The sequence below is a fragment of the Condylura cristata genome, unplaced genomic scaffold, assembly GCF_000260355.1.
Source record: "Condylura cristata isolate star-nosed mole 26May11 unplaced genomic scaffold, ConCri1.0 scaffold00034, whole genome shotgun sequence".
Classification (NCBI taxonomy): Eukaryota; Metazoa; Chordata; class Mammalia; order Eulipotyphla; family Talpidae; genus Condylura; species Condylura cristata.
Genome location: NW_004567135.1, coordinates 8,124,964 through 8,149,380, shown reverse-complemented (window position 1 = coordinate 8,149,380; position 24,417 = coordinate 8,124,964). Strand labels below are relative to the sequence as shown.

General features: G+C 42.3%; 1 protein-coding gene across 5 annotated transcripts; it reads right to left on the bottom strand.

Annotated features, from left to right (window-relative positions):
• Nucleotides 1-1,461: 1,461 nt before the first annotated feature.
• Nucleotides 1,462-24,417, bottom strand: KANSL2 (KAT8 regulatory NSL complex subunit 2). 5 transcript variants are annotated; one of them, XM_012732557.1, is made up of 10 exons: nt 24,362-24,417; nt 23,559-23,817; nt 22,059-22,237; nt 20,224-20,338; nt 14,344-14,507; nt 13,302-13,468; nt 12,493-12,589; nt 8,553-8,806; nt 4,506-4,645; nt 1,462-2,103 (listed from the first exon to the last, which is right to left on the bottom strand). In XM_012732557.1, exons 2-10 carry the CDS (start codon nt 23,807-23,809, stop codon nt 1,953-1,955), a joined length of 1,518 nt encoding a protein of 505 aa, XP_012588011.1. In that variant the 5' UTR covers nt 23,810-23,817; nt 24,362-24,417; the 3' UTR covers nt 1,462-1,952. The 5 variants fall into 5 exon arrangements, with proteins under 5 accessions (XP_012588011.1, XP_004692862.1, XP_012588012.1 ...); XM_004692805.2 differs by having other exon boundaries at nt 4,526-4,645; XM_012732558.1 differs by having other exon boundaries at nt 8,655-8,806.

Here is a 24,417-nt window from a genome sequence, read left to right as displayed (position 1 = left end):
AGTCTTAGAACTAACATCGACTCCTCACCTGCTGTTTCCCTCTTCAGTGGGAGAGATTGAGGACTTGATTACATTGGGCCCATCTGTGTAACACAAGCTACTCTCTTCCCCAAACCCATGCACATCACACCTACACAACCCCTTTCACCAAGGAAGCCTTCGCAGGACCCGGGGTCAGGACACGGACACTGTAGATGCCGGATCAACCAAGGGGAGGTGATTCTTACATGCAGTTGGAAGTGATCATGTATGGCTTTAGCCTGAAAAGGGTAAGATTATCCAAGGGTCCAGGCTGGCCAGGACCAAGTGAGACTGTCGTTCCCAGGTAAGCTACCAAGACCTACCCGTAAAGGTAACATTCAGAATGTTTAGTGGAGGCAGCTATGAGCTGTGGCCAAGGCACAATCTGAGTTGTTGTTTGTTCCTGAATTCCTTTTTTAAAAAAGCCTCTCGAGCTACACACACACATTTTCTCAAGTCTGGCACAATGCACGCGGCAGTGGCCATGAGCTATGCCACCCACAACTCCTCTGCAATCAGCCTACGGCAGCCAGCCGAGCACCTGTTTTCTTCACCTTGGGTTCCTGACATGTCAACACCAGGCCATGCTTCCGAGGTTACCAATGACTGAGCTCAGCAGGGGGTTGGGACCTTTATTCTAACAAGGGAACCTTGTCTTCACTGACCTCCAGTCTGAGGCTCTTTGTAACAAATTCCGGTGTGCCTGTGATGTTACTAGAGCGTGCCATCTACCCTGAAGTAGGCATGTTCACATTCATACCTGCGAAAGTAATGGCCATCTCTGTCAATGAGATGTAGAATGTACCAGACCAAGAAGTCAAGACAGCAGCGGGGACCGGAGCAGTAGTGCAAGACTCACTAGCGGCAGTGTCAGGAATCCATCTGATGGGCCTCCGGTCAGTTTCAACCATTCCCTGAATGTAAATAAGTTTCCCAGTCCAGTCCTCGCCAGAAGGTGGTCCTCTGGCCTTGTCAGGATGTGCTTTAGTGAGACAACTCCCAGCCTGGGTAGCTCACCCCTAAAGACTCATCATCAAAATGTTTCGATTACTTCTGCTGACCTCAGTGATGCAGCACCAGGCCCATTACCTCTGTAAGTTTCACATCCCTAGCTCAAGAAAATTCTGGCATAATCAGGTATTAATTGAGACAGAAGATCTGGGACTGTGAGAAGGGAGCGCAGAGAATGAGAAAAGAAAAGGAATCTAGAACCGGCAGACTTTAATAATTAAGTCCCATACCTTCCCATTTACTGTCATCTTCCAACCAAAAACCGAAGTAGTGAAATATATGATCTACTTCTTGCCATGTATATTTGTTTGTCCTATTTTCCCTTTTCTATTAGAGACCTGAGGATCCAAAATATATTCTCAAGTACAAACAAAACATGCATTCAAGTGATTTTTTACATTTTCGTAATACTTTAACATTTAACAGAAACTATACCCAATAATTCTTTTATTGTCTTATATAACTACGACAGAAATATACATCAGTTAGAAGCAGCTACACTGCGAGGGGGCCCAGTCCCGTGGGCTGTCTCCTCAGCGGTTACAGGTCATCCATGGACACTAGGTGAGAGGTAAGGGAAGGCTACAATGCAGGCTGTTAAAAAGAGCTACCAGACCCGGGCCCACCACTGTTCCAGCCGAACCACCTACATAGGTTCCTCCAAGTCCTGGGATGTCCCCTCAACACAGGCACGTCCTTTGGCACAGCCCCAAGCTTTGTCTCAGTATTCCAGCAGTTCTGACATCACCCTTCCTGTCAGAATGGGAAGTCACCCACAACACTTAAACATCACGGTGCCTTCCCCCAAATTTGGTTTCATGTGACTGTAGCACTTACAAGAGAAACAAGACAGTCTAGGCTATTTTTAATGAAACCGTTAGAAAAGCTTCCTTAACGAACGGGGAGTTCAAATCCTCCTGTCAATCGGTTCCCAAAACAAAACTATCAGCTGACAGATCTGGGCTCTGGCTTCCCATTTGCCACTCCACTTTGCGACAATGACGCAGACACTTTCTCAGAACTCCGAGAGCCCTGTAATCTGCAGACATCTCCAGCCATTTGCACCTGGCCCTGTTAAAAGAAACAGAGGCACTTTGATTACAAATGTATTCACTGTAGAGAGAAGCACAAGTCTGACTTACCAATGCCCACAGAAGACAGCAGAGGTGCAGTGACCAGCTGCTCTTCTGCACACTGTGCTATCTCCATCTCTGTCCCTTAGTCAGAGGTCACTGCTTTCCCCAAAGGGAGATTTGTGGGCTGTTTCTTCCATATGAAATAGCTGTTCTCTGCTGAGGTTCCAGAACAGCCAGTGGATCACAGGAAGAGAGTCCTTTGGGCCTCTGTTTGAAACCAACAGCTAGCGTACAACAGCTGGTCTTCAGTCAGGGCCAACTTCCACCTCAGAGAAAAGGCCAAACCTTCACTACTTGCCCTGACTCTACTACAAGAACAATTCCCTCCCTCAAATGGGACATTTTAGGAGTCTGCGCGATGGTTTTAGGCGTCTGCAAGACAACATGGGGTTTGCCTAGTCCACAAAAGCATAACCAAATTACCACAAGACAAGGACAACGGACGACTACTGCATCAATCACAAGCAACGGCATGACAGGAAGCGGCAGGGAAAAATAAACTTCACAAATGATACAGGACAGTACAGCCTGCATGAAGGGGGCTGCTTCAGAGCCCCTCTGAAGGGCACAGGAGCACATCAGGGAGCCAGAAAGAATTCTCCATGCTCATGGAGGGGAGAATCAATAGTTAACTGACTATTTTACCAAAAGCAAACAAGTAATTTAAACATAATCCCCACCACGCGGTCAATAATAATATTCTCCAAAGAAATCAGATAAAAGCACTGATATTTATGTAGAACAATAAAAAGCTTCAAAAATCAAAAGAAATCGTGAGAAAAAGGAAAGAAACAAAGGCATCTAGTTACCTCATTTTAAAATAAAGTACTATTCTATAAAGCAACAGCAATTTAAACAGTATGCTGCTGGCTATGTTAGAGACCTGGGTCAGTGGAACAGAACCAAAGCCCAGAAATAAATCCATGTACATATCAATATTTAATTCACAATACAAGAGGGAAAGAAGAGTGTCTTCACAAAGAGCACTTGGAAAACTCGATGGCCACATACAGGAAGCTGGACTACTTGCTAGCTGCACACCCAGAGTGAATCTAAGTGGACTAAGGACTTATATTAAGACCGCAACGACAGAAAACATCGGCGGTAAGTTTTATGACATCAGTGACAAAATATCTTTGAAGACTCGACCTCTGTAAGAAAAATAAAAAACTGGAATTACCTCCAGTTAAGTTTTCACACAGAGCAAGGAAATACAGGTTGTGACGTCCTACTGAACTGAACATTCCCACACAACCAACAAAGTGTCTGCATATACAAAAACGTATTCAGTTTCATAAATAACCCAACTGGTAAACGGGCAACAGATGTGAACAGACACTTCACCACAGAGAGTGTCTAGAAAACCAGGAAATACAGAGATATGTTCCTCATCATTTCCAGGGAGACACAGGTCAGAGCCAAGTCACCTCACCCCTGTGAGAGCGGCACACACGGCAACGTCCCGCCACGCGGTCTGGAGAGAACAGAGCAAGAGGAGCCCTAGTGTGCTGGTGGTGGGCATGTAGACTGGGGCGGCCATTTCAGAAAGACCTCTGGAGTTACCTTAAAAAACTGAAAATGGAAATACTGTATTACTCGGCAATTTCAACCCTTGGCATCAAACCAAAGACCTCGAAACTATCAACTCAAAACAGTAAGTGTACCACAATGTTCACTGCAACACTGTTTGTAAGAGCCATGACACAGAGCCCACCCTCACCGCCCCGTGACGAGGACTGGACCAACACATGGCGTAACCACACAATGGAGTACCTCAGTCAACAGGAAGGCGAGATGTTACTAATGACAGCAAGCAAAGAGGTTCAAGGGAATTGGGCATAGTGAAGCAATTCAGGACGACAGAAAAATACTGGCTGATTACATACAGCGGATGTTTCAATAACCCAAAATACATACAAAAACAAGTAGAAACTGATCAAGTGAGCCTTCTGAGGCTGAGAGGGGGGAGAAGGAGGGAGCAAGGGTCAAAGAAATACAAGGAAACATGGCAGAGGAAAGAAGAACTGAGACTACGGGGACTCATTTTAATGCCAAGAGAAAGAAACCAGTCACCCGGATTTCTTGCCCCAATCTTCTCTAGTCACTGAAGTGTGGACTCCGCTCACTAAGGGCCCACCCTGAAAGCTGGGGCAACGCCGGCAGCTTTCGGGACAGAAGGGCTTCCCTAAGTAGCGCCTCCCTCACATGGCATCACTGAGCAGAAGCCTCACGAGGCACCTTGGGGCTGACCCTTGTGGCGATACCCCAGCGCCCAGAGTGGAGGCTGCCTGGCCGGGGACCTCAGCCTGGCTACGCCATTACATGAGGAAAGCCTGCCTGGGTTGTTCTTCACTTGCCAAAATATCCACTGGACCTTCAGCAATGTCTCTGACCGAATGATCTTCAAGGGTCAATGAAGGATCAAAAAGCAAGGGTGAAGGCGGGTACTGCATACCGTCCCCTACAACATCCAGGTCCTGGAAAGAAGAGAAACACAGGTCTTTCAGCACCACCGAGGAAAACCAGGAAGCTGCAGCTGGTGTATTTTCCAGTAAACCTCAAGGCAAGTTTCCCATACAACCCTCACCCCTCACTGACCTTTAATCAAATATTGTCCCAGAATCACCAACAAATGAATTAAGACCCAGAAGCAACAAAAAAAAAGTTCTTGCTGCCACACTTAACAAAAGCAGACCACGTAGGGACTTTAAAAAGCATTATTTTTTAAAGAGGGAAAAGTCAGAGACAAAAAGAATGGTGGTTACCAGAAGCTGTGGTGAGAAGAGAGGTGGGAGTCACAGCATTAATGAGCTCAGTTTCTGTTTAGGCTGTTGGGATAGTTCTGGAAATGGATAGGATGACTGCACAATACAGTGAAGGTACTTTATACCACTGACTTATCCACTTAAATGTGTTTAAAAAAGCAAGCTTTATGTTACAATTATTTTACCACAATAAATAAAAATCTTAAAGCATATTCCCTCTGAACTACTAATAATCAAAATATAAGGTCACCAGTGGTGAGCCTAATGTGGACAATTAGCAAAGCTGTAAGTTAAAATACTGGGCAAAACAAAATTGTCAATTAATGTTTTATAGCCAGAGGCTTAAAAGCCAGCCAGTGAACAAGAAGAAAGGGAGGGTATGGGTTAGGAGATAAAAAAAGTATTTCCAGGTCTCCCTGAATGGCCAAGAAATACTATTTTGATTAAGTTTTATCCCAACAGCCAAAGTCCCAGATTCTTAAACTGATAAACTCCAACTGTGCAATTTAAAAACAAGAAAAGAAAAAAAGGGCCTCCCTGGCAGCCTAAGGGTTAAGTCTCAGTGCTAGCACCTCTATTAACTAAGTTCGAGCCCCAGCTAGGGAGGTGACCCACAGGTTGCAGCAGACCTCTCCTGTTTCCCGCTGCTCCCTCAGCAGTGTACTTAGGTGCATCTGCCTGTTCTGCTCCCCACTCTCTGTCTCTGGAGAACCCTCTAAGCCCTCTCCATCCCCACTCACCCCCCCCCAACCTCTGGCCTATACCTCAGCTCTTGTGTGTATAAATATTCTTTTTTTAAAAAAAAAAAAAAAAGAAAGAAAATAAGGCATTACTTTCTACAGACTATGTCTTTTCCAACTGGCAACTGGCAAATTCCGCCTGGGTACTGAATGGCCAGCAAACCACAGAAGACACTGTTCTTGGCTCTGGTGCGAACAAACAGCTATAGCAAGTCAGTGAACTCGATTCAGGACCTCAGAGGCTCGGCCAACGTTTGACTTCCATGCCACTACTTCTCAGAATTCACTGTGAAATTTTCCTTCCCAAGAGTAAACAATACCTAAGGGTTTTATACACCCTCGGCCCAAACTACATTAGAGAGGCTTGATGTTTCCAATAAACCAGCTTCGTTAGAACGTCAGTTCTATGTTTATAAATAATTGTTCGAAATCCTTCCCCTTTACTTGCTAATCACATCTTCATGATAGTTAAGGTTTTAGATAAAGAAAAAAATGAAAGAAGCCACTAGACAAAGCCCCTCAATTTCTGCATAGATATAGGGCAGAGGATACAGTCAACTACCTGACATCTACTTCAAATGTGTCAAAAAATTCTGAAACCCACATAAATCACTTTTCTCACAATTAAAACTGTGACATGTTTTCTACAATTCTTCTGTTATTTACCATGGAACAATTAAAAACCATTCAAGAAGTGTATAAAAAGGTCTCAAGGACTCAAGGTAACAATGAAAGTGTTTTCAAAGGAAAAGATAATGAAACATTTCCCACATGCTCAGTGGTGTCTTGAAGGAAAGGGCCCGAACTGAAAAGAGGAGAGAAAAGGGTCAGCGGAAGTGCTCACAGTGACGGGACACTTAGATTTGATAGCGGAACCCAAAGAGAAAAGCCCAAATGTTGCCCTGAAATCTCCAAGCATTCAACAAGCGCTAGCCCAGCAACAGGAAGTGGCCAGCTGCGAGCCCACCGTCCACGGTCCGAGGGCAGGAGGCAAGGATGATGTCCCAACGTAAGCACGTTTCTTTTTAACCGACTTTCATATCCAATGAGTGGTTCTCCCATACTTAAATGCCCACAAGTTACTATTATTAACAAGTTATACAAATTGTGTGGAACATAAGCAACCAGTAAAGACTACGTGATGAAATTAATAGAGCTAAGAAATCATTTAACTTTTACCTTAAACATTTTTCCCAACTTAAACTGTATATTGGTAAATATATTCAGAATTCAGGACAAAAATTTCATTAATAAAGTGGATTTTATTTTGACATTTTTTAGAGAATTCTTACTTTCGAAGACTAAGAATGAAAACAGACTTTTAATTACCAATGATTTGTAAAGGCGCACAACAGCGAGTCAAGCACAGGTCAAGCTCATTACTCTTATATGGACATCAACAAAGGTCATCTTAAAAATCCATGAAGGTCTCAAACATATGGTTACTTTTCATACAATCTTTAAAAGGTTCACACCACAGAGGGAGGGTGCAAAAACTTTTAAAAATTCATGCCATAAATAAGGATGAGACAACAATATACTTTAAAAAATTTTTTTAATTAACCTTAAATGTCAACTTTTCATCTGTGATCACATCTTATGATCTTCATTATTTTGTGCATTCTTCAAAGAACAAACAAAAATAGAATCTTGAAATACATTGGAAGTCATATTTTCTTAAATCTAGGTTAGCAAAAGTCATCTTTTAAGAAAAAAAAAACACTTAAAACTAACGTGGCAAAAACAAATCAAAAAGGAAACGGCAAAAAAGTGGAAACAGATACTGATCCTAGAAATTAACAAGCATATGAAATATGTTAATAACCCAATGTCTATATAAAACACGTGCTAGTTTCTACAGATGTGCATTCCTTATTAGACTGTTTATTAGACTCTATAAAGCTCCTCATTTTTAAAAAAAGGAAGCCCCCCCCCTCTGGGTTTTCTTTCTATAAAAAGGGAAGGGAAATGGACAAAACTCTAAACATATCACTCAAGGGTATCTACTTAGTCTCTTCAGTCCGATACCATCAGTAAAGTTTGGAATGCACTGGAGTACTAGTCTCTAAGATTCCTTTCTAGTCCTCATATTCTGAGTCTGAATAAATGAACTTTTATCCTGTCCTGGTATGTAATTCCTAAAGACCAATACCCTTAAATGCAAAATTCTACCCTTAGCAAAATTATTTTAGCTTACTATAAATTTTTCAATTCATAAACACATTATGGTTATATAAAGATACCTTTACTATAAAATTCAGAAAATTCCTCTTCAGAATAGCTAAGACCTTTATTCACAAATCTAAAGATTAAGCAAAATGCCAACATGGAGATGCAATGCCAATTGCATACTATTTGATCCCTAAAATCAGATAGCACAGTACTGCTAATGTGGCGGGGAGAGAGAGAGGTGAAATTAGAAGTGGATTGATGGGCTGGAAACAAAGAAAAAGTTGAGGAAAAAAAGTGTTGTATATACTTAATTAGGGAGATCACTGTCATACTTAGCCCACTCACAATAGAATCTAGTCGTAACAGTAGCCAAAGCTGAGAATCAATTCTTGGAGGACTCTTAAATCTAAAACCAAAAGCTTTTACTACAGAGCCTAAACAAGCCTTTATTATTAAAATTCGTTCCTGGCTATGCCAATCCAACTACAAAAGTTCACCTGGTTCTCAACTTCCCTTATTACTCCCTCAGAAAAAGGTCTGTACATGTAAAGTGTCTCTAAATGACGACTGTAACATACAATCACACATACATCACTTCAGAATTATACTGTAAACCCTCTTGACCACAAACACACTAACCTATTCTCACCATTAATAAGTAAGGCCTTGCCTCAAGGGCCAACCAGAGCAGAGCTTCTCTAACTTACATCACTGAACTCCAGAGGTAAGTTCTCAGTAGGCTGAAGCTCAGCAGCACTCAAGTACAGATCCACGGGGCCGGCTTCCAGATCGTCTGGCACAGACAGTACCTGCTCGGGTTTATACATCTGAGGAGGCAACTGGAAATGCAGAGGGCAGCAGGGATCCTCAGAGAGGCTTACAGGAACTGGTTTGTTGCACGGTACTTCTTCAGATCCCTGGCAGCATTTGAAGAGAACCTGATTCGTATCCTGACAAATATCTGTAGAAAAACGGTCAAGGGAAATAAAAATGGATGGAATAGAAAAGCTGCCTGCCGTATAAAACTCTTAGTTATATATTACCATAACGAGCTGGCTACAGTTGATACAGAACCAAACGCAGTTCGCAATTTTAAAAAGTTACTACTCAAAGTATCGCTTACCACCTCCTAATTGTGGTTCTACCAGTACTTCAAAATTAGCCCCCAGTACTAATCTAGTTCATTCCCTTTCAAGGTTCAAACACAACATATCTGAAACCACAGTGCTGAGCAAACAGCCATGACAACCCTACAAATCTACACTTACTGAGGAAAATAAAGTGTGGTAGGTGCAGAGAGCCTGCGAGAGGCCTCTTCGAGCCCCTTCTAGAGTTAAAAGATACAGTTATTGTTTCTGCTGTAAAGCACAATGACAAGTTTTCAAAAGTTTTTTGAATCTTATTTCTAAAATGTTTACAAAATAAAGTCATTGAGAGCAACCAGGAACTTGGAAAAATAGAAGTTCTAATAACAGTAACCAGGTACCATATCCTAACAGGAAAAATAAACTCCCATTTTAAGGGGAAGTGATATTAGTGCTGGGCAGTCTTGTTATGAGCCCAAAGAGAAAGGGTTAAAGATAACTTCGCTGATGAGAGCCCATGGAAATGATGTGTCCCAGGAACATTCCATTCCAGTTCTAACAACTTCTACTAAGGGTAAAAGCAAAAGAGGGCTATGTTTCCACGTTGGCAAAGAAGCTCTGCAGGATGAATCAAAATTGAAACCATGATTAGATAAAACAATAAAATCTGGATCAAGTCATTCTACAAGATATATTTTACTTAAATACAACCAATTCTTCAAATAATTTTAAACATAAGCAATGTTCTAGAAACTGAGGGTGTCCAAGACTATAGAATTACGAGTAATTTTCATTCCCCAAAAATTTAGGGTACTTTTTAAATTAAAAAATGTAATGTAGGCCCTCCCTAGTGGCACAGCGGGTTAAAGCACAGCACTGAGAAGCTAACGCCACTTCCGCATGAGTTCGATCCCCGCCTGCCCCGGAGGTGACCACATGGCGCGGCAGACCACTCCTGACCCGCCCGCTGCTCCCCTCAGCAGTGTACTTGGTCCATCTGCCTGTTCTGCTCCCCACTCTGTCTCTGGTGAAGCTTCTCGCCGCTCCTGAGCCTCTGGCCTGTACTCCAGTTCTGTATGCACAAATAAATAAATCTTTAAAAAAAAAATGTAATGTATATTATAATTCTTAAACTAAATAAAATTTCTTGAATGAAGCCATTTCTTTCAATCTACTGCTGGAAATTATTACACTCTGAACCCGGATTTTTCACAACCTTGGCACAACTGGCAGGCACTATGGGCTGCCCTATGCATTGCAGGATGTTCAGCAACATCCCGGCCTCCACCTTCCGGAGGTCAGTGACATGACTGTGGGCTATAGGAAGCAAAACTGTCTTCACACACTGACAAATGAGGGCTGAGCTGAGCCCCTGGGTGAAAGCCAACACCTAGAGGAACAGCAGCAGAAACAGCAGCACAAATGCACAAATCAAATAAATATTAGATAAAAATGAATCATCCAATGAGCAAATATGGAGCTAATGGGATCAGATTTAGTTTCTATCAGATTAAAGAAATCTAGTCAATGTATTTAAGAAGCCCAATCTCATTTAAATTAATACTTAAACTGATAATTATTAAATGTTCTAATCACAACTTTTTTTCATGGAACTTGGAGGATGTTCACAATTCTCTTACTTACTCACCAAAATATCCTCAGGAAAAGCTCTCTCCCACCCGCCTCCTCCCCCTTTCTGTTCAGATGGGCACAACAAAGACAAAGAGAAGGGAATTGATGACCTACACCTAGAGTCTGGGTCCTTCACTTTCAGTCCAGTGCTGTCTCCATTTGACCAGAGTAAAGAGTAACAGCTCGCCAATGGCAGTCGCATCTTTCTCTGGGGCAGGACTTAAGGAAGGGTAAGTGACCGTGACAACTATGGAGCGGAAAAGAAAAGAGCATGAAAGGAAAAAGTAGTACTTCTCTTTTCAAATACATGTCATTTTCAACTTTACTCTGTAAAATACCAGTATTTCAATAAGTTACCTAAGTACATAGCACTATAAGGAAAATCTAAAATATTCTGGGTTTGTTTTGTTTTGTTTTTTGCTTTCTAAAGTAATTCAAGTTTACTTAAGAAAATCTGAGAAGTATAAAGCAAGGGGAAAAAAGGCCCTCATAACCCCACCATCCAAAAACAGCTACCTTTCTGTCACATTAAAATCTCTGTATTTAAACCATGAAGCAAAAGTACAGAATTTCATATCCTATTTTTGTGATTCTCATTTTCCAAGTCATTCATAAATCTTGTTAAATGTTTAATGCCTAAACAACTTCAACATTATTTTACCATATTTTCTTCTCTTTTCCGTATCTCTGAATATTTTAACGTCACCAGTTGAGTTCTATGTAAAAACATAATGTGCAATTATTGCCTTAAAATAGTTTCAAGGCAACATTCTATCAAAGGATATGAGTATTATCAGACTGCCTACTAAAAAGTTTTACTTTGTATTCCCACTAGAAGTGCTAATAAGGGCATATTTCACCACACCCTCACCAATTTCTGAAATTCCGCTCTCACTCATTAAATATAAATTCCTTGTTTCATTTCCTATTTCATTTATGTATACAGAAGCCAAATGTTTTTCAACTATCAATCACTTCTACTTTTAAATCTATCCACAGTCTTTGCCTAACTATGTTTTAAGCACTCATCTTTAGTTTTTAATTACTTTGCTCAAGAATCTTATATATTAAGGAAAGCAATCCTTTATCAGACATTTATTTCAACAACCACTAATAATTATCAATATGTATTAGTTAATAAGCAATTATAAACAGTTCCCCTTTCAAAATACAGAGAAGGTTCTCCTCTTCCTATTAAAGAAAATACATTTACTTCCCAGTATCTGGTATCTCTTGCCAAGCAAATGGAATCTGGCAAGCTTTACGCCTTTCATATTATGAAGATCATCATATTTAACAAGTGCTTTTACTGTGAAAGTAACTTTCCTAATCAATGTCCAGAATAAAAATGCACTTTCACAATCCAGTAACAGCTCAAAAGGGCTTTGTAGCCCAATAGTAAAACAAAGTCCCATAGTAGAATTGAAAGATGTTATGCTGTTAAATTAAATTAGGGATGACAATCATTATCCCATGGTTTCTGATTTGAATGAAGTTTAAAATATACAAGTTAAGGCTCTAATCAAACGAAACGATTATATTCTTAGGAAGCTCACAGTTCAGAGTCATCAAATTGTCTTGTGTGGAAAAATAAAAAAAAATGTTGGTAATAACTGGATCTAGCAATATTACAATTCTAATAAACAAGGTTCTCAGTACTAGTCAACTACAAATAAATATTAGTCCACATCCATGACCAATCACTCAAATGTTTCTTTCTAATGAATTGACCATTACATTTCCAAAAGTCTGGAATGGCCAACAGACCATAGAAAGACATTTCTTTAGGCTCCTGCTTGAAACCAACAGCTTCAGCAAACTGCCGGCCTTGATTCAGGGCCAAAACACAGACCGACAATGAAGCCAACTAGCACAGAGACTGCCGCTCACGCTCAGTCCACCTAGCAAGCAGAGCAGAATGAAAAGATACGGGTAAGGCAGTGTCTGGTCATTGGAAGAGACTGATTGGAACAACGAACATCATCCACAAAAGCCAAGCACCTCTGACTGGAACGAGTGGTATGGGCCTAAAATGGAGAGAACAGATAAATTAAAATAAACCAACAAAAGAATAACACATTAAGACTACTTAAGATATAATATACAAGATTTTTCGTTAAATATCAGAAAAGTCAGCGTTTAACAAAATTTATTCACCAATACTACGCAAAACAAAACCTTTTAAACTTCATACTGAAACAGTAAGACAACTCTCATCGAAATGCACCTCTCTGTATCATGAGTGTAAAACTGTTGTCAAACTATTTTGTCTTTCAGCAGGACCCTTTTTAATTGTACTCTTACATAGAGTTTCAACAAATAAAAATGGAATAACTGTCAATGAAACAGGGACCAAGGGCTTGAGAAATAAAATTCTGCTTCTTACCAACCTTGCTTCCTGAAATTCACTCAGACTATTATTCTACCTATTTTCCCACCTTCTAAGTTTCCCCAGGAAACTTAGACTTAACCTGTGCCTATTTCTGAGCCAGGGAAACTAGAAACTTGAGGCAACTCCTCAATTTGCACATGAGAACAGAGGCACAGAAAGTTATACTACCGCTACGGGCACAAATTTGATCTGTTCTGGAGAACAGACATGTCTCCAGAAGTCTAAGCGTTCTTTTCTTTTCCCCTAAGTGTTCTTTTCAACATCCAAATTCAGGCCAAGAATGTGTCTGGTGATCACCCTACTCTGTAGACAAAGCAAACACGCAGATTCAGAGGTGAGGCCTCTACCTGCTGGGCGGCCCCTTCCGTGGCCAGTATTCTGCGCTCCTTAAGCTGCCTATGCAGCAAGGCTTCTACTCCATAGCGCTGTCGATATCGCCGGAGACATTTTAGTCGCTTTAAGTTCTCTCGTTCTTTGGCCAAAAGTCCCTCTGGGCCTGTCAGGAGACTACCACCTGAAGTGTCACAACAATCCAGATGTTATCCGCCAAGCAGTCAATTAAGCATGGTTTTCCAAATTAGGTCACAAAATAAGCAGTTTCAAAAGCAAAGGCAGTTTCTCTCACTAAAGATAGCATACAGGTGATACAAGAAAAGATGTTCTACATCACTTATCATTAGGGAAATCAAAATTAGGTAAATGAAACTCAAAGTTGTGAGATTTACCAAAAGGTCAAGAAATAATAAGGGTCGGAGAAAATATGGAGTACAGTTACAAACAGTAAGGATGTAACCCAGTGCTGCCACCATGGAAAATCAAAAACAGAATTACCATATGATCCAATAATCTGTCTTTTGGGTATTTACCCAAATAAAAAAAAAAAGACTAATTTGAAAAGACACAGGCACCCCTAAGTCCTATGCTCGGCGCTACCCACAACAGCCAAGGTAGGAGCCACCCAAGTGCCTAACGACTGATGAGGGGTAAAGAAGATGTGATACTGGAGCACTACTCATCCACAAAAATAGATGAATACAAAAACATATGATCTAACTATGTGCTGAAACAAGGAAACACAAAAATGCAAACAAAAAGGAACCTTTAAATTGACAGCACAATGGAGGGCACCAGAGGGGAAGGTGGAGAAAGGGAGCGGTGGAGGCCAAGTGCTGGGAGGGGATGTGACTGGACATGAAGTCCGCATGGTGTGACATATACTGCTGCTGGGGAGAAACAAAATCCTTAACACCTATATGGCGTTCTAAATTAAATTTACCTAGGTATAAAAAATATTACCCTCTGTTCTAGCTATCAAGACAGAAACAATTTGAACTACTCCCCAAGTCACACCCTGAAGCCACGACAGCTGCTGAACCAGCATAAACTTGCCTAGAGCTTCATGCTCTACTCTGCGGTTATGTAAATAGCGCCGCTTCTTCTCTTTGAGCAGATGCTGAAGTCGTTTAAATTGATCAATGTACAAGGACTGCAAACGAATGAGCTTTTCCCGCATGATCAGGGCCACTTCTTCTGCTGTGTAGACACCAGCATGTCTGGGACAAAGTAGAGAATTCAGAAAGCCATTAAAAGCACAATGATAAAACGACAGAAGTGACTCATTACTTCTGGAAAATCAACTGTATCTACAACCGTAAAATACTGAGGCTTAACCTAATGTCACCTGTTTAAATGAAATTAATTCCATTTACCCTGTTAGAAGAAATTTAGCAAATGGTGTGGGGACTAGAATTCTTAAGGCAAGCCACTATAATGAGAAATTATCACAGTAACGGGAGGGGAAATAGCATAGCAGTGACCACCGTACTGCAAATGCCTTGTGTGTGTGACAAGCTTATTTCTAGACAGTTCCATATTCACAGCTAGTTATTAAACTCATGTAGCTAATTCCCCATGCTCTCTCTCACTCACACACACATGCACACACACACTGGTTTAATTTCTATTACAGAATTCATCATTAAAAAAAACGGTTGTCGGGGCCGTCCTGGTGGCTCAATGGTTAGGATGCAGCAGTGCAAGCTAGCCACAGTAGCTTCAGTGCCTGTTTGATCCCCGGTCCCAGAGGTGACCCACATGGCACAGCAGACCTCTCTTGACCCACCCACTGCTCCCCTCAGCAGTGTGCTTCATGATCTGCCTGTTCTGCTCCTCACTGTCTCTGATGAAGTCTCTCACCATCCCTGCACTTCTGGCTTGTACCCCAGTTCTGTATGAATAAATAAATGAATCTTTAAAAACAAAAAAGAGGTTGTCACCTTACAATTCCACTAGTGTCTCTGATTAGAGGGCATTCTCCCAAAGTTCTTGAGAAAAATGGAGGATCAATAACCTGAAATGAACTTTACCAAAACAAGTTCTGGACTGATGGGATGAAGATGGTGTCAGGAGGTTCGCTGCTTCACTCAAAGGCGAATAAAGTAGTCTGGATGGGCGCTAGACTCCGGACTGCATGGACTGGGGCAAAGACCAACCCCAACGACCTACGACAGAAGCGCGAGGTACGGAGGGAAGCGCGTGCAGGAGCAGGAGCCGTGGTTCAATCCTCACTCCCGAGAGAGGCCATTCCTAAAGAGGGAACTGTTTGGTATAGATGCGCACCCCGAGCTTGGAGAGACAGCTGTTCAAGTGCTGGGATGAGCCAGTGGGCAGGACCCCCAGTGAAGACAAGGCACAGAAAGACACTCCTGCCCCCATTTCCCTCAGGTGATGGCAGGGATACCAGTAACAAGCGACAAGTAACACCAAGCGGAAGTCACCAGGAAGCCTCACTCAGTCCAACCTGCAAACCGCAGGGCAGTGGGCTTGAAGCCCAGAGGCTCCAGGTACCACCGCCCACACAGCAGACACCTCCCTTTCCTCACTACAGACAACTCTTCCAAGCCTTCATCCAACCTCAGAAGAGGTAGCTGGAGATTAGCTCTCCCTGGTACACAGTGCCACCTACTGGAAAAGCGGAAACTCTGCACCCTTAAGACACTTGAAAACATTTCTTAGAAACTAGCCAGTCACAGTCACAGGGAATACAAAAAATGGTACCTTGAGTCTTCAGAGGAATATCACATCAGAGAAAGATAAAAATCTCCAGAAATTGGGCCCTCTCTGGTGGCACAACAGGTTAAAGCACAGCACTATGACGCTATTGCAGCTAGTGTAGCACCAGTTTGATCCCCAGCCAGGGAGTGACCCACAGGGCACAGCAGACCTCTCCAGTCCTACCTGCTGCTCCCCTCAGCAGTGTATTTCAGTCCATCTGCCTTTTCTGCTTCCCACTCTGTCTGTGGTGAATCCTCTACCCCCTGCACCTCTAGCCTGTAACCCAGCTCTGTATGCATAATAAATAAATCTTTAAAAAAAATCTTCAGAAACTAACCAAGAAACATGATGGATCTTTTCTTCCTATCAAATACAGAGTTCAAAAGTGCCATTATAAAGACATTCAAAGAAATGGGAAACCAAGAAGCTAATCAGATTCTATATAGAAGAACTCAAATAAACAACTGTCCTGAGAAATAAAAATAAACAGAAGGTCAAAACTGAAGTTTTAAATAAGAAAACAAAAGACATGCAGGAGACAAAAAGTTTAATATAGGAGATGAGAAAAGTCTTACAAAAAAAGTTATGGAAGTAAAAAAAGATCAACGAAAGCTCAATCAGTAACCTCAAAGATAAAGTTTTAAAAATCTAGGTCGAATAAAAATGAAAAAGAAAAATGAAGAAAACACTTCAAGAACTGCCCAACTCCATGAGGAAAGGAAATATAAGAACAGTGGCTATCCCAGAAGAAGAGGGGAAGGAACAGAGAACTTATTTAAAGAAATAGTGATGGAAAACTTCCCAATCCCAGAAAAGGGACTAAATACACAAGTCCATGAAGCTAAAAGACACTGGTTACCTAAATGTAGTGAGACTGATACCAAGACACACAGCAGGGAAACTTCTAAGAGTTCAAGGCAAAGAAAGAATACTGAAGCTGGCCTGGTGGGCAGTGGGTAACCCTGGGGGAACTCGCACCTCACTTCTCTGAAGAAACACTGACAGCAAGTAGAAAACAGGACAATGTGTTCAACAAAAAGATAAAAACTGGCAGCCAAGAATACACTATCCTGTAAGACTCTCCTTCAGCTATGAGGAAGAAGCAAAGGCCTGCTAAGACCACTATCTCACACCATACACAAAAAGAGAGGATTAAGACTCAGATGTTAAGACCTGAAACCATGAAATACATGGAAGGAAACAAAAGCAAAACATTCTGTGATACAGGCTTCTAAGATGTGTTTGTGGATTCATCTCCATCAGCAAAGAAAACAAAAAAGAATATAAACTACACATCAAGATAAAGTTTCTACACAATGAAAGAAAACTATCACTAAAACAAAGACACAATGCTGAATGGAAGAAAATATCTGTGCATAATTCATCTGATAAGGAGCTGACATCTGAGGTCTACAAAGAACTCTAATTCAAAACAAACAAACAAACAAATCTAAAACTAAATAGGTACTTCTCAAAAGTACATAGATGGCCAACAGGCTCATGAGAAAATGCTTGTCATCACTTACCAGGGAAATGCAAGAAAAACCACAATGAGATACCATCTCACACCTGTGAGAAACAGTCCACATCAAGAAGACCAGAAACAAGTGTTGGCAAGGATGTGCAGGAAAATGAACCCTGGTATACTGCTGGTGGGAATGCAGACTAGTCCAGCCGCTATGAAAAAAAAGTGTGGAAGTTTCTCAATATTAAAAATGGATTTACCATATGACCCAGCATTTCTACTCATAGATATCTATACCCCCCCCAAAAAAGGTGCAAAACCACTTAATTCAAAAATCATCTATTTCTATGAAGCATTATTCACAACAGATAAGCTATGGAAACAATCTAAGTGGCCAAAAGCAGATATGTGGGGCCTCCCATATGAGGCAAGGGATTATGTGTCAGCACTATGAAGCTATGGGCAGCCATTGTAGCATGAGTTCGATCCCTGCTCAGGGAACTATCCCACATAGCACAGCAGGCCTCTCTTGTCTCACCTTCTGCCTCCCTTAGCAGTCAGTCAGTCCATCTGTTCTGCTCCCCATTCTGTTTCTGGTGAATCCTCTCACCCGCTGTATCTATAGCTTACACCCCAGCTCTTGTATGCATAAATAAAACAAAAACAAATGTATGGATCAAGATGATGTACCTGGTGTATATATGTGCAATGGAATACTACTCAGCCATGAAAAGACAAAACCTTTGCCATCTGCAACAACATGAGCAGAATGGGATAAGACTAGGCTAAGTGATGTAAGAGACAAGGAAAAAGACAGCTACTGGATGGTGTCACTTATTGAATAGATGAAGTATAGAGAAACAAAACAAAGGTCAGATAAAGCCAAACTAATAACAAACCCTACAAATCTTGACTAGAGAACTGAGAGTGTAAGAGGAGGAAGGGAAAGGAAGAGCGTAAGGTGGGGAAGGGATTATAGATTACAGGGGGGGGGGTGTCCTATGGGAGTTTGGATGGTGAGTGTGGTGTGAGCAACACCTGGAAGGTGTAATCCTATTTAATCCTATGCCTCTAAATCAGGAACAACATAGTAAACCAATGTGACCTGAATTCAAAACAGGTTCTGGTGCTTGTATAATAAAACTTACAACTAAGGGATCATAGTTATGCCTATGGTAGGATAAAATTCTCTAATGATATCACAAACAATACAAAAAGCACTTTTTTACAATAAGCATGTGAAGACACAGTCTATACATTGTTAGGTGATTTGACAAGTGATCATAATGGTAACAAAAACAATGAGCGCCAAAATGAAAGAATTTTTTTAATTAAAAGAATTTCACTAAACACTTGTAATTAAATAAAACAATAGTATGTAGCCAAACAATAAATTAAATAAGCAGACATTAACAACTGTTTGCATTTGAGGAATGCATGCAGTGAACCAAGGTTTCTTTTGAATAATTTCTCACTAGAACAACTCAGGGAAAGCCCTATAATTAGCTACTAACAGCGGGACATATATGGGGGCTTTTTTGCTTTCACCTCAGACTATTCCTTTTAGGAGAAACTAATATTAAGTACCTGGTATAAAATATTAATATTGCCCATAAAATTAACTGGGGTTTGGATCTATAAAGCAGTCACTTTTAAGATTAGCATGAATTTGTGCAGCAGAAACTACTAATAAAGTTAGTAAGTAGTCCACTCTCAACTACTGACAAAATTAAGTGTTTGGGCACTTTATATACCTCTTCAAAACAGCATGTCTGGCACTTCTGGATGTAAAAGCGCAAAGTGTGTGTGTGTGGAGGGAGAGGGTATCACTTACTACTTTTTGAGTGAGAATCCTGCTAGAAAACAAACAATGCTTTCAGACAAGTTAGATGGACTTTCCAAACAGGTATTTCATGAACAGCTGAATACAGTGAAATTATGCAAGAGAAATACAAGAAATTATTCTACTAATATAACCCTAAACAGAATCCTAGAAAACACTATTCTAAAAATTAAAATTCAACACAATTTATCTTAAAATGTATTATTCTTCCCACGATGAACATTTCTAAACAAATCATCAGTGGGACATGTTCAGAAAAAGATGGAAGGAGAAAAAAAAATCTAAACTTTAACCCAAACCGTGAGAATGAGACTGAAGAATGACAATACTTTTGTTTCCACAGTTACCAATGTGATCATGGGTTAAATGAAGAGAAACTTAATAAGGTAAAATTAGTATGATTGCTCACTACTTATGGGTTTTTAAAGACCAGTTTCTTATACGTAAAACCAAAGGAAATTCTTGAATATCTTTGTATTTCTCTTAAAAAACAAATCCCATAAAAAGTTAACTTTACCAAAAAAAGTTTTTCAAATATATACACTTAATTATTCCTGAGGTTTAAGCCAAGAACCCATTACATAAGCATTCTCTAAGTCCCTAAGCACTTCTCAAACTTCCATGTCTAAGTCCAAGAAACTTCTCATTTTCTTCCCTATATTTTCTCATGTGTGAAATCTGATGTCCAAAATTTTCCCCAAATTATAAGACATCTAAAAAAAATCACATCCTGCTTCAAAGCAAGACAGTAGTCAATCATGACCCTTCAATATACTAAAGCTCTTATGGTCACCACTACCTAGCTTCAAGCCTCCTAGGTTTTCAATCAATTCACAGCAGACAGTACTACAATCCACATACTGACTATATACAAGTTTTAAAAGCCCTGTGCAGAGTCACAACTTACTTTAAGGGGTCTTCTTGATCGCTGTCTATGCTATCAGCCTCACTGTCAGGGTCACCTCTCCATGTCTGATCCACGGAAATAGGTTCCTGCTCCCCATCACTCCAGCTGTCTTCATCTGAGGAATGGGAGCAAGATCGGCCATTAAGACTTCCCACCTCAAATGCAAACTAGCACAACCACTATAGAAAACTGTTTGGAGGTTCCTCAAACTGCTTAACATGGAGCTTCCATATGACCCAGCAATCCCACTCCTAGGTAGACACAAACACACTGATTCAAAAAGACACCTGCACCCCCATGTTTATTGCTGTTTTGTTTACAACTGGAAAGACATGGAAACAGCCCAAATCCCCATAAGTGGATGCCTGGATTAAAAAGATGCGGTACATATACACAATGGAATATTACTCAGCAACCAAAAAAGATAAACTCATGCCTTTTGCAGCAACATGGATGGAGCTGGAAGGGATCGTGCTTAGTGAAATAAGCCAGAAAGTAAAGGAAAAATACTGGATGGTTTCACTCATATCAGGAGTATAACGGATCAGGCAAGAAAATAATAATAATAATGAACAGCTATAGACCAGAGACACATTTTATGGGGGTATAATGGGGTATGGCATCAAAAACAGTGGGGGGAGGGAAATGCACTGGACTATGGTTACATCACAGGGTGATTTGGTGATGGGAAGCCCACGGGGATTACAACTGAGATAAAAAAAAAAATGCACAAAACGAGGTAAACATAAACTATTATATATATTAAAAAAAAGACTTCCCACGTCTAATTCTACCTCACAAAGCTAGACAGATCAACACATCAGCCCAAACCTTAAAGGTAATTTTAAAAACTTAGTACAAAGGCAAATAGAAACAGCTTTCAAAAACCCAGCTCTTGGCCACATCTACCACAAGAATGAAAACCATCCTCAGCAAACAAAGTCAACATGCCAGAAAATGACATCTCCCTAAAGGGCCCCAGAGGCAACCTGCACAAGGAATCCTGTCACATCAGTGTCAACTCAGTGTCCTAGGAAAGAAAATGAGGCTCCAGGCTGACAAATGGTGGGGAAACAGAAAGCTGCTGCTGGCACTCCCCAGTCAATACAGAACACACCGGGGCCTCAGTTGACAAAGTAAGGGCTACAGATGCCCCCCTTCAACACTGTTACTCAACAGAACGAGGCTCTTGTTAAAACCCGAAATTTCCTGGGCAAAAATTTACATCTTAGCGTTTGGATAAGACCAGGTTTCCTGGTCAGTATCTCAGTCCAGAAAGAGGAGCTGGAGGAACAACACTGAACTTGTATCAAAGTCAGCTAGCTTGACTCAGCAAGCCGGAACAACTAAAGACAGGACATCAGAATTCTCGGGTGTGATCTATGTTTCTGCAAAAGAAACAGTTCAGCAGGCTGATGAGTAAGATTTAAACTGTTCAGAAACAGCAAGATACTGGATGATTCCTCAGACCTATTTGTGACGTATCTTTAAGATGCAATACAAGTTGTTACTGATTTAGGGGGAAAAGTACAACCCAAGTAAGATTACTTGTAATTACTTAATCATGTCCTCAAAAGGAGAGAAAAGCCACCTCAAAATTACTCCTTTCCTAAAATCACCTCATCCTAGCAAAAGGGATAAGAACAAAACAACAGAGAAGGAAACAAACATTAGTTCAGGAAAGTAAACCTGAACACATTTCAAACTGACAGAACTAGTGAAAACCACAGCAGGCCCTGAGTGCTCACCGAACTGTCAAGCGCCATATCAAGGTACTGTGCTTTATCCATCTAAGTTCTGTCTTAACGTTCTTCCTGCCTTTAGAAGATCCTTACCCAGAATTCGGCTAGCTTCACTGCGGCTACTTTCAGGAGTCTGAGATCCCAGCTCTGTCTTTGCATATGAGCTCAGCTGGCACAAAAGTGTTTCGCCCATAGGCCCTGGATTGGTCTTCTTCATTTGGGCATGAAGTGCCAGGGCATTCCTTCGGGCATGCTCAGCACAGAGGGATACCCTATGGAGGCAAAACAGGACCACGTTATATGCTCAGGTACACTCCTTTTTCAAAGAGTTAAATGACTTTCATTAAGCACTGTTCTCTGGATCTTTTTTAGGAAATAAAAATGACTTATCTTCATTTATAAACTTAAAAGGCCAGTGTGCAGAGTAATTTAATGACCCAAGGGCAGTGATTTGGTACTACCAAGGGGACATAAAAGCAGCATAACCCAGTGCTCTATCCATCAAACAAAACACCCAACTATAAAAATGAGGACTGCTGGCCCTCCCTGGTGGCGCAGCGGGTTAAAGCACAGCACTGAGAATCTGGAGCCGCTTCCTCATGAGTTCGATTCCCGCCTGCCCCGGAGGTGACCACATGGCGCGGCAGACCTCTCCTGACCCGCCCGCTGCTCCCCTCAGCAGTGTACTTCATCGATCTGCCTGTTCTGCTCCCCACTCTGTCTCTGGTGAAGCCTCTTGCCGCTCCTGAGCCTCTGGCCTATACCCCAGTTCTGTATGCACAAATAAATAAATCTTTAAAAAAAAAAAAAAAAATGAGGACTGCTATCATCCCAAAACAAATCAGAGATCTGCTTTCATGTTTTCAAAACTGGTCTGGAAGGCAACTCTGCATTTTACTTCATATCCACTGTTAGCAATGAGACAATTTTAAAATTAGAAGAGACATGCACAAATTACCTTTCACAGGAACATCAAATATGATAAAATCTATGAAATCTTTCCCAGTATACAATTCTGATTATCACTTCAAGTTCGGTAGCAATAAAGAGTCTAGAAGCCCACGGTTAAGAGCTGTGAGAATATGGGGCCCACCGTGATGGCACAAGGGGTTAAGGCGCAGCAAGCACTATGGGGCAGTCTGCAGCCACAGCAGCAGGAGCTCCATCCCAGCGGGGAGGGAGCGGAGCAGACCCACTTGGCTGGCAGACCTCTCCTGCCTGCCTGCTGCTGCCCTCAGCATACTTAGGTCAGCCAGCCTGTTCTGCGCCCTGCTCTGTCTCTGGTGAATCCTCTCACCTCCCGCCTGTACTCCAGCTCTTGCACGCAGGAATAAATAAATCTTAAAAAAAGAACTGTCAGAATATCCCTTCATCTAACAGAGAAGGGAAAACATCTAGAGATGAACTGGCTGGCCCTATGCAAGTGGCTTTCTTCCCGTTTCCACCGTTTTAATGTTCGCCTCGTTTCCAAGAGTCTATATCTACCCAGCACCCCAATGCACAAGCGAGCTGGAAACTCTGGGAACTCGGCAGGTCTGCCGGGGCTGCAGCCCACCGCGGCCACCTCACTCCCCGCGCACGGAGACAGCGTACCCATCCTTCTTCTCGGGCTTGGGGGCAGCATTGGGACATCTTTTTCCATTCTTCGTCGATATGTAACTACACTGCTTGAAGGGAGCATTCTTGTCCTCAAGGATATGCTTGAGGCAAAACTCCTGCCCTTCCAGACGGGGCTGCGAGCACGGGCGGTGACTGAAGGCACAGGACAGGGGCTCCTGGGTCCGGGGCACCGGCGTGATCCTCCCCCGATTAGTCGGCAAGACGTGAATCCGAATCCTGTTCATACCAAAGCCTGCAGGGTCACACAGAAGGTCAGACAGTCCTCACCCGTCCCGAACGCTGGCGCTCCTCAGGACGCGGCCGATTCGCGGCCAGTTTCCACAACGGGGGCAAAGTCCCGGCCCCCGGCCCCACGCGCCCCGGGCGCCCACTTTCGTCGAGGCGCCTGCCCGCAACTTCTCCCGCGCTGCCCGCCCACCCTCTCCGCCTACCACCAGCTAAAATTCCCTCCAGGACCGGCACCGCACCAGTGGAAGCGCCAGCGCGGGCCAGGCGGCCGCAAGGCGGCCCCGGCAACCCGCCCGAGGCCGCCTCCCTGCACGCCGCCTTTGTCCCGGGCAGCCTTGGCATTCACGGCGTGGCCTGGCCCGTCCTCGGCGGCCCGTGCCGGCGCCATTTTGTCCCAAGGCTCCAGACCCCGGAGACTCCAATTTCGCGGAAACTACAGGAGGAAGACCCTGACGCTTGTCGAAGGGTAGAGGCAGCTCGGAGCGGGCACAGAGGGAGAAGCGGCAGCCTAACTGCAAAAGCAAAGAGGGAGGCCGCCGCCATCTTACCTCAGCCGCCGCCGCGCGGCGCCGCTCCCCGAGCGGCAGGGCCAGAGCTTCTAAAT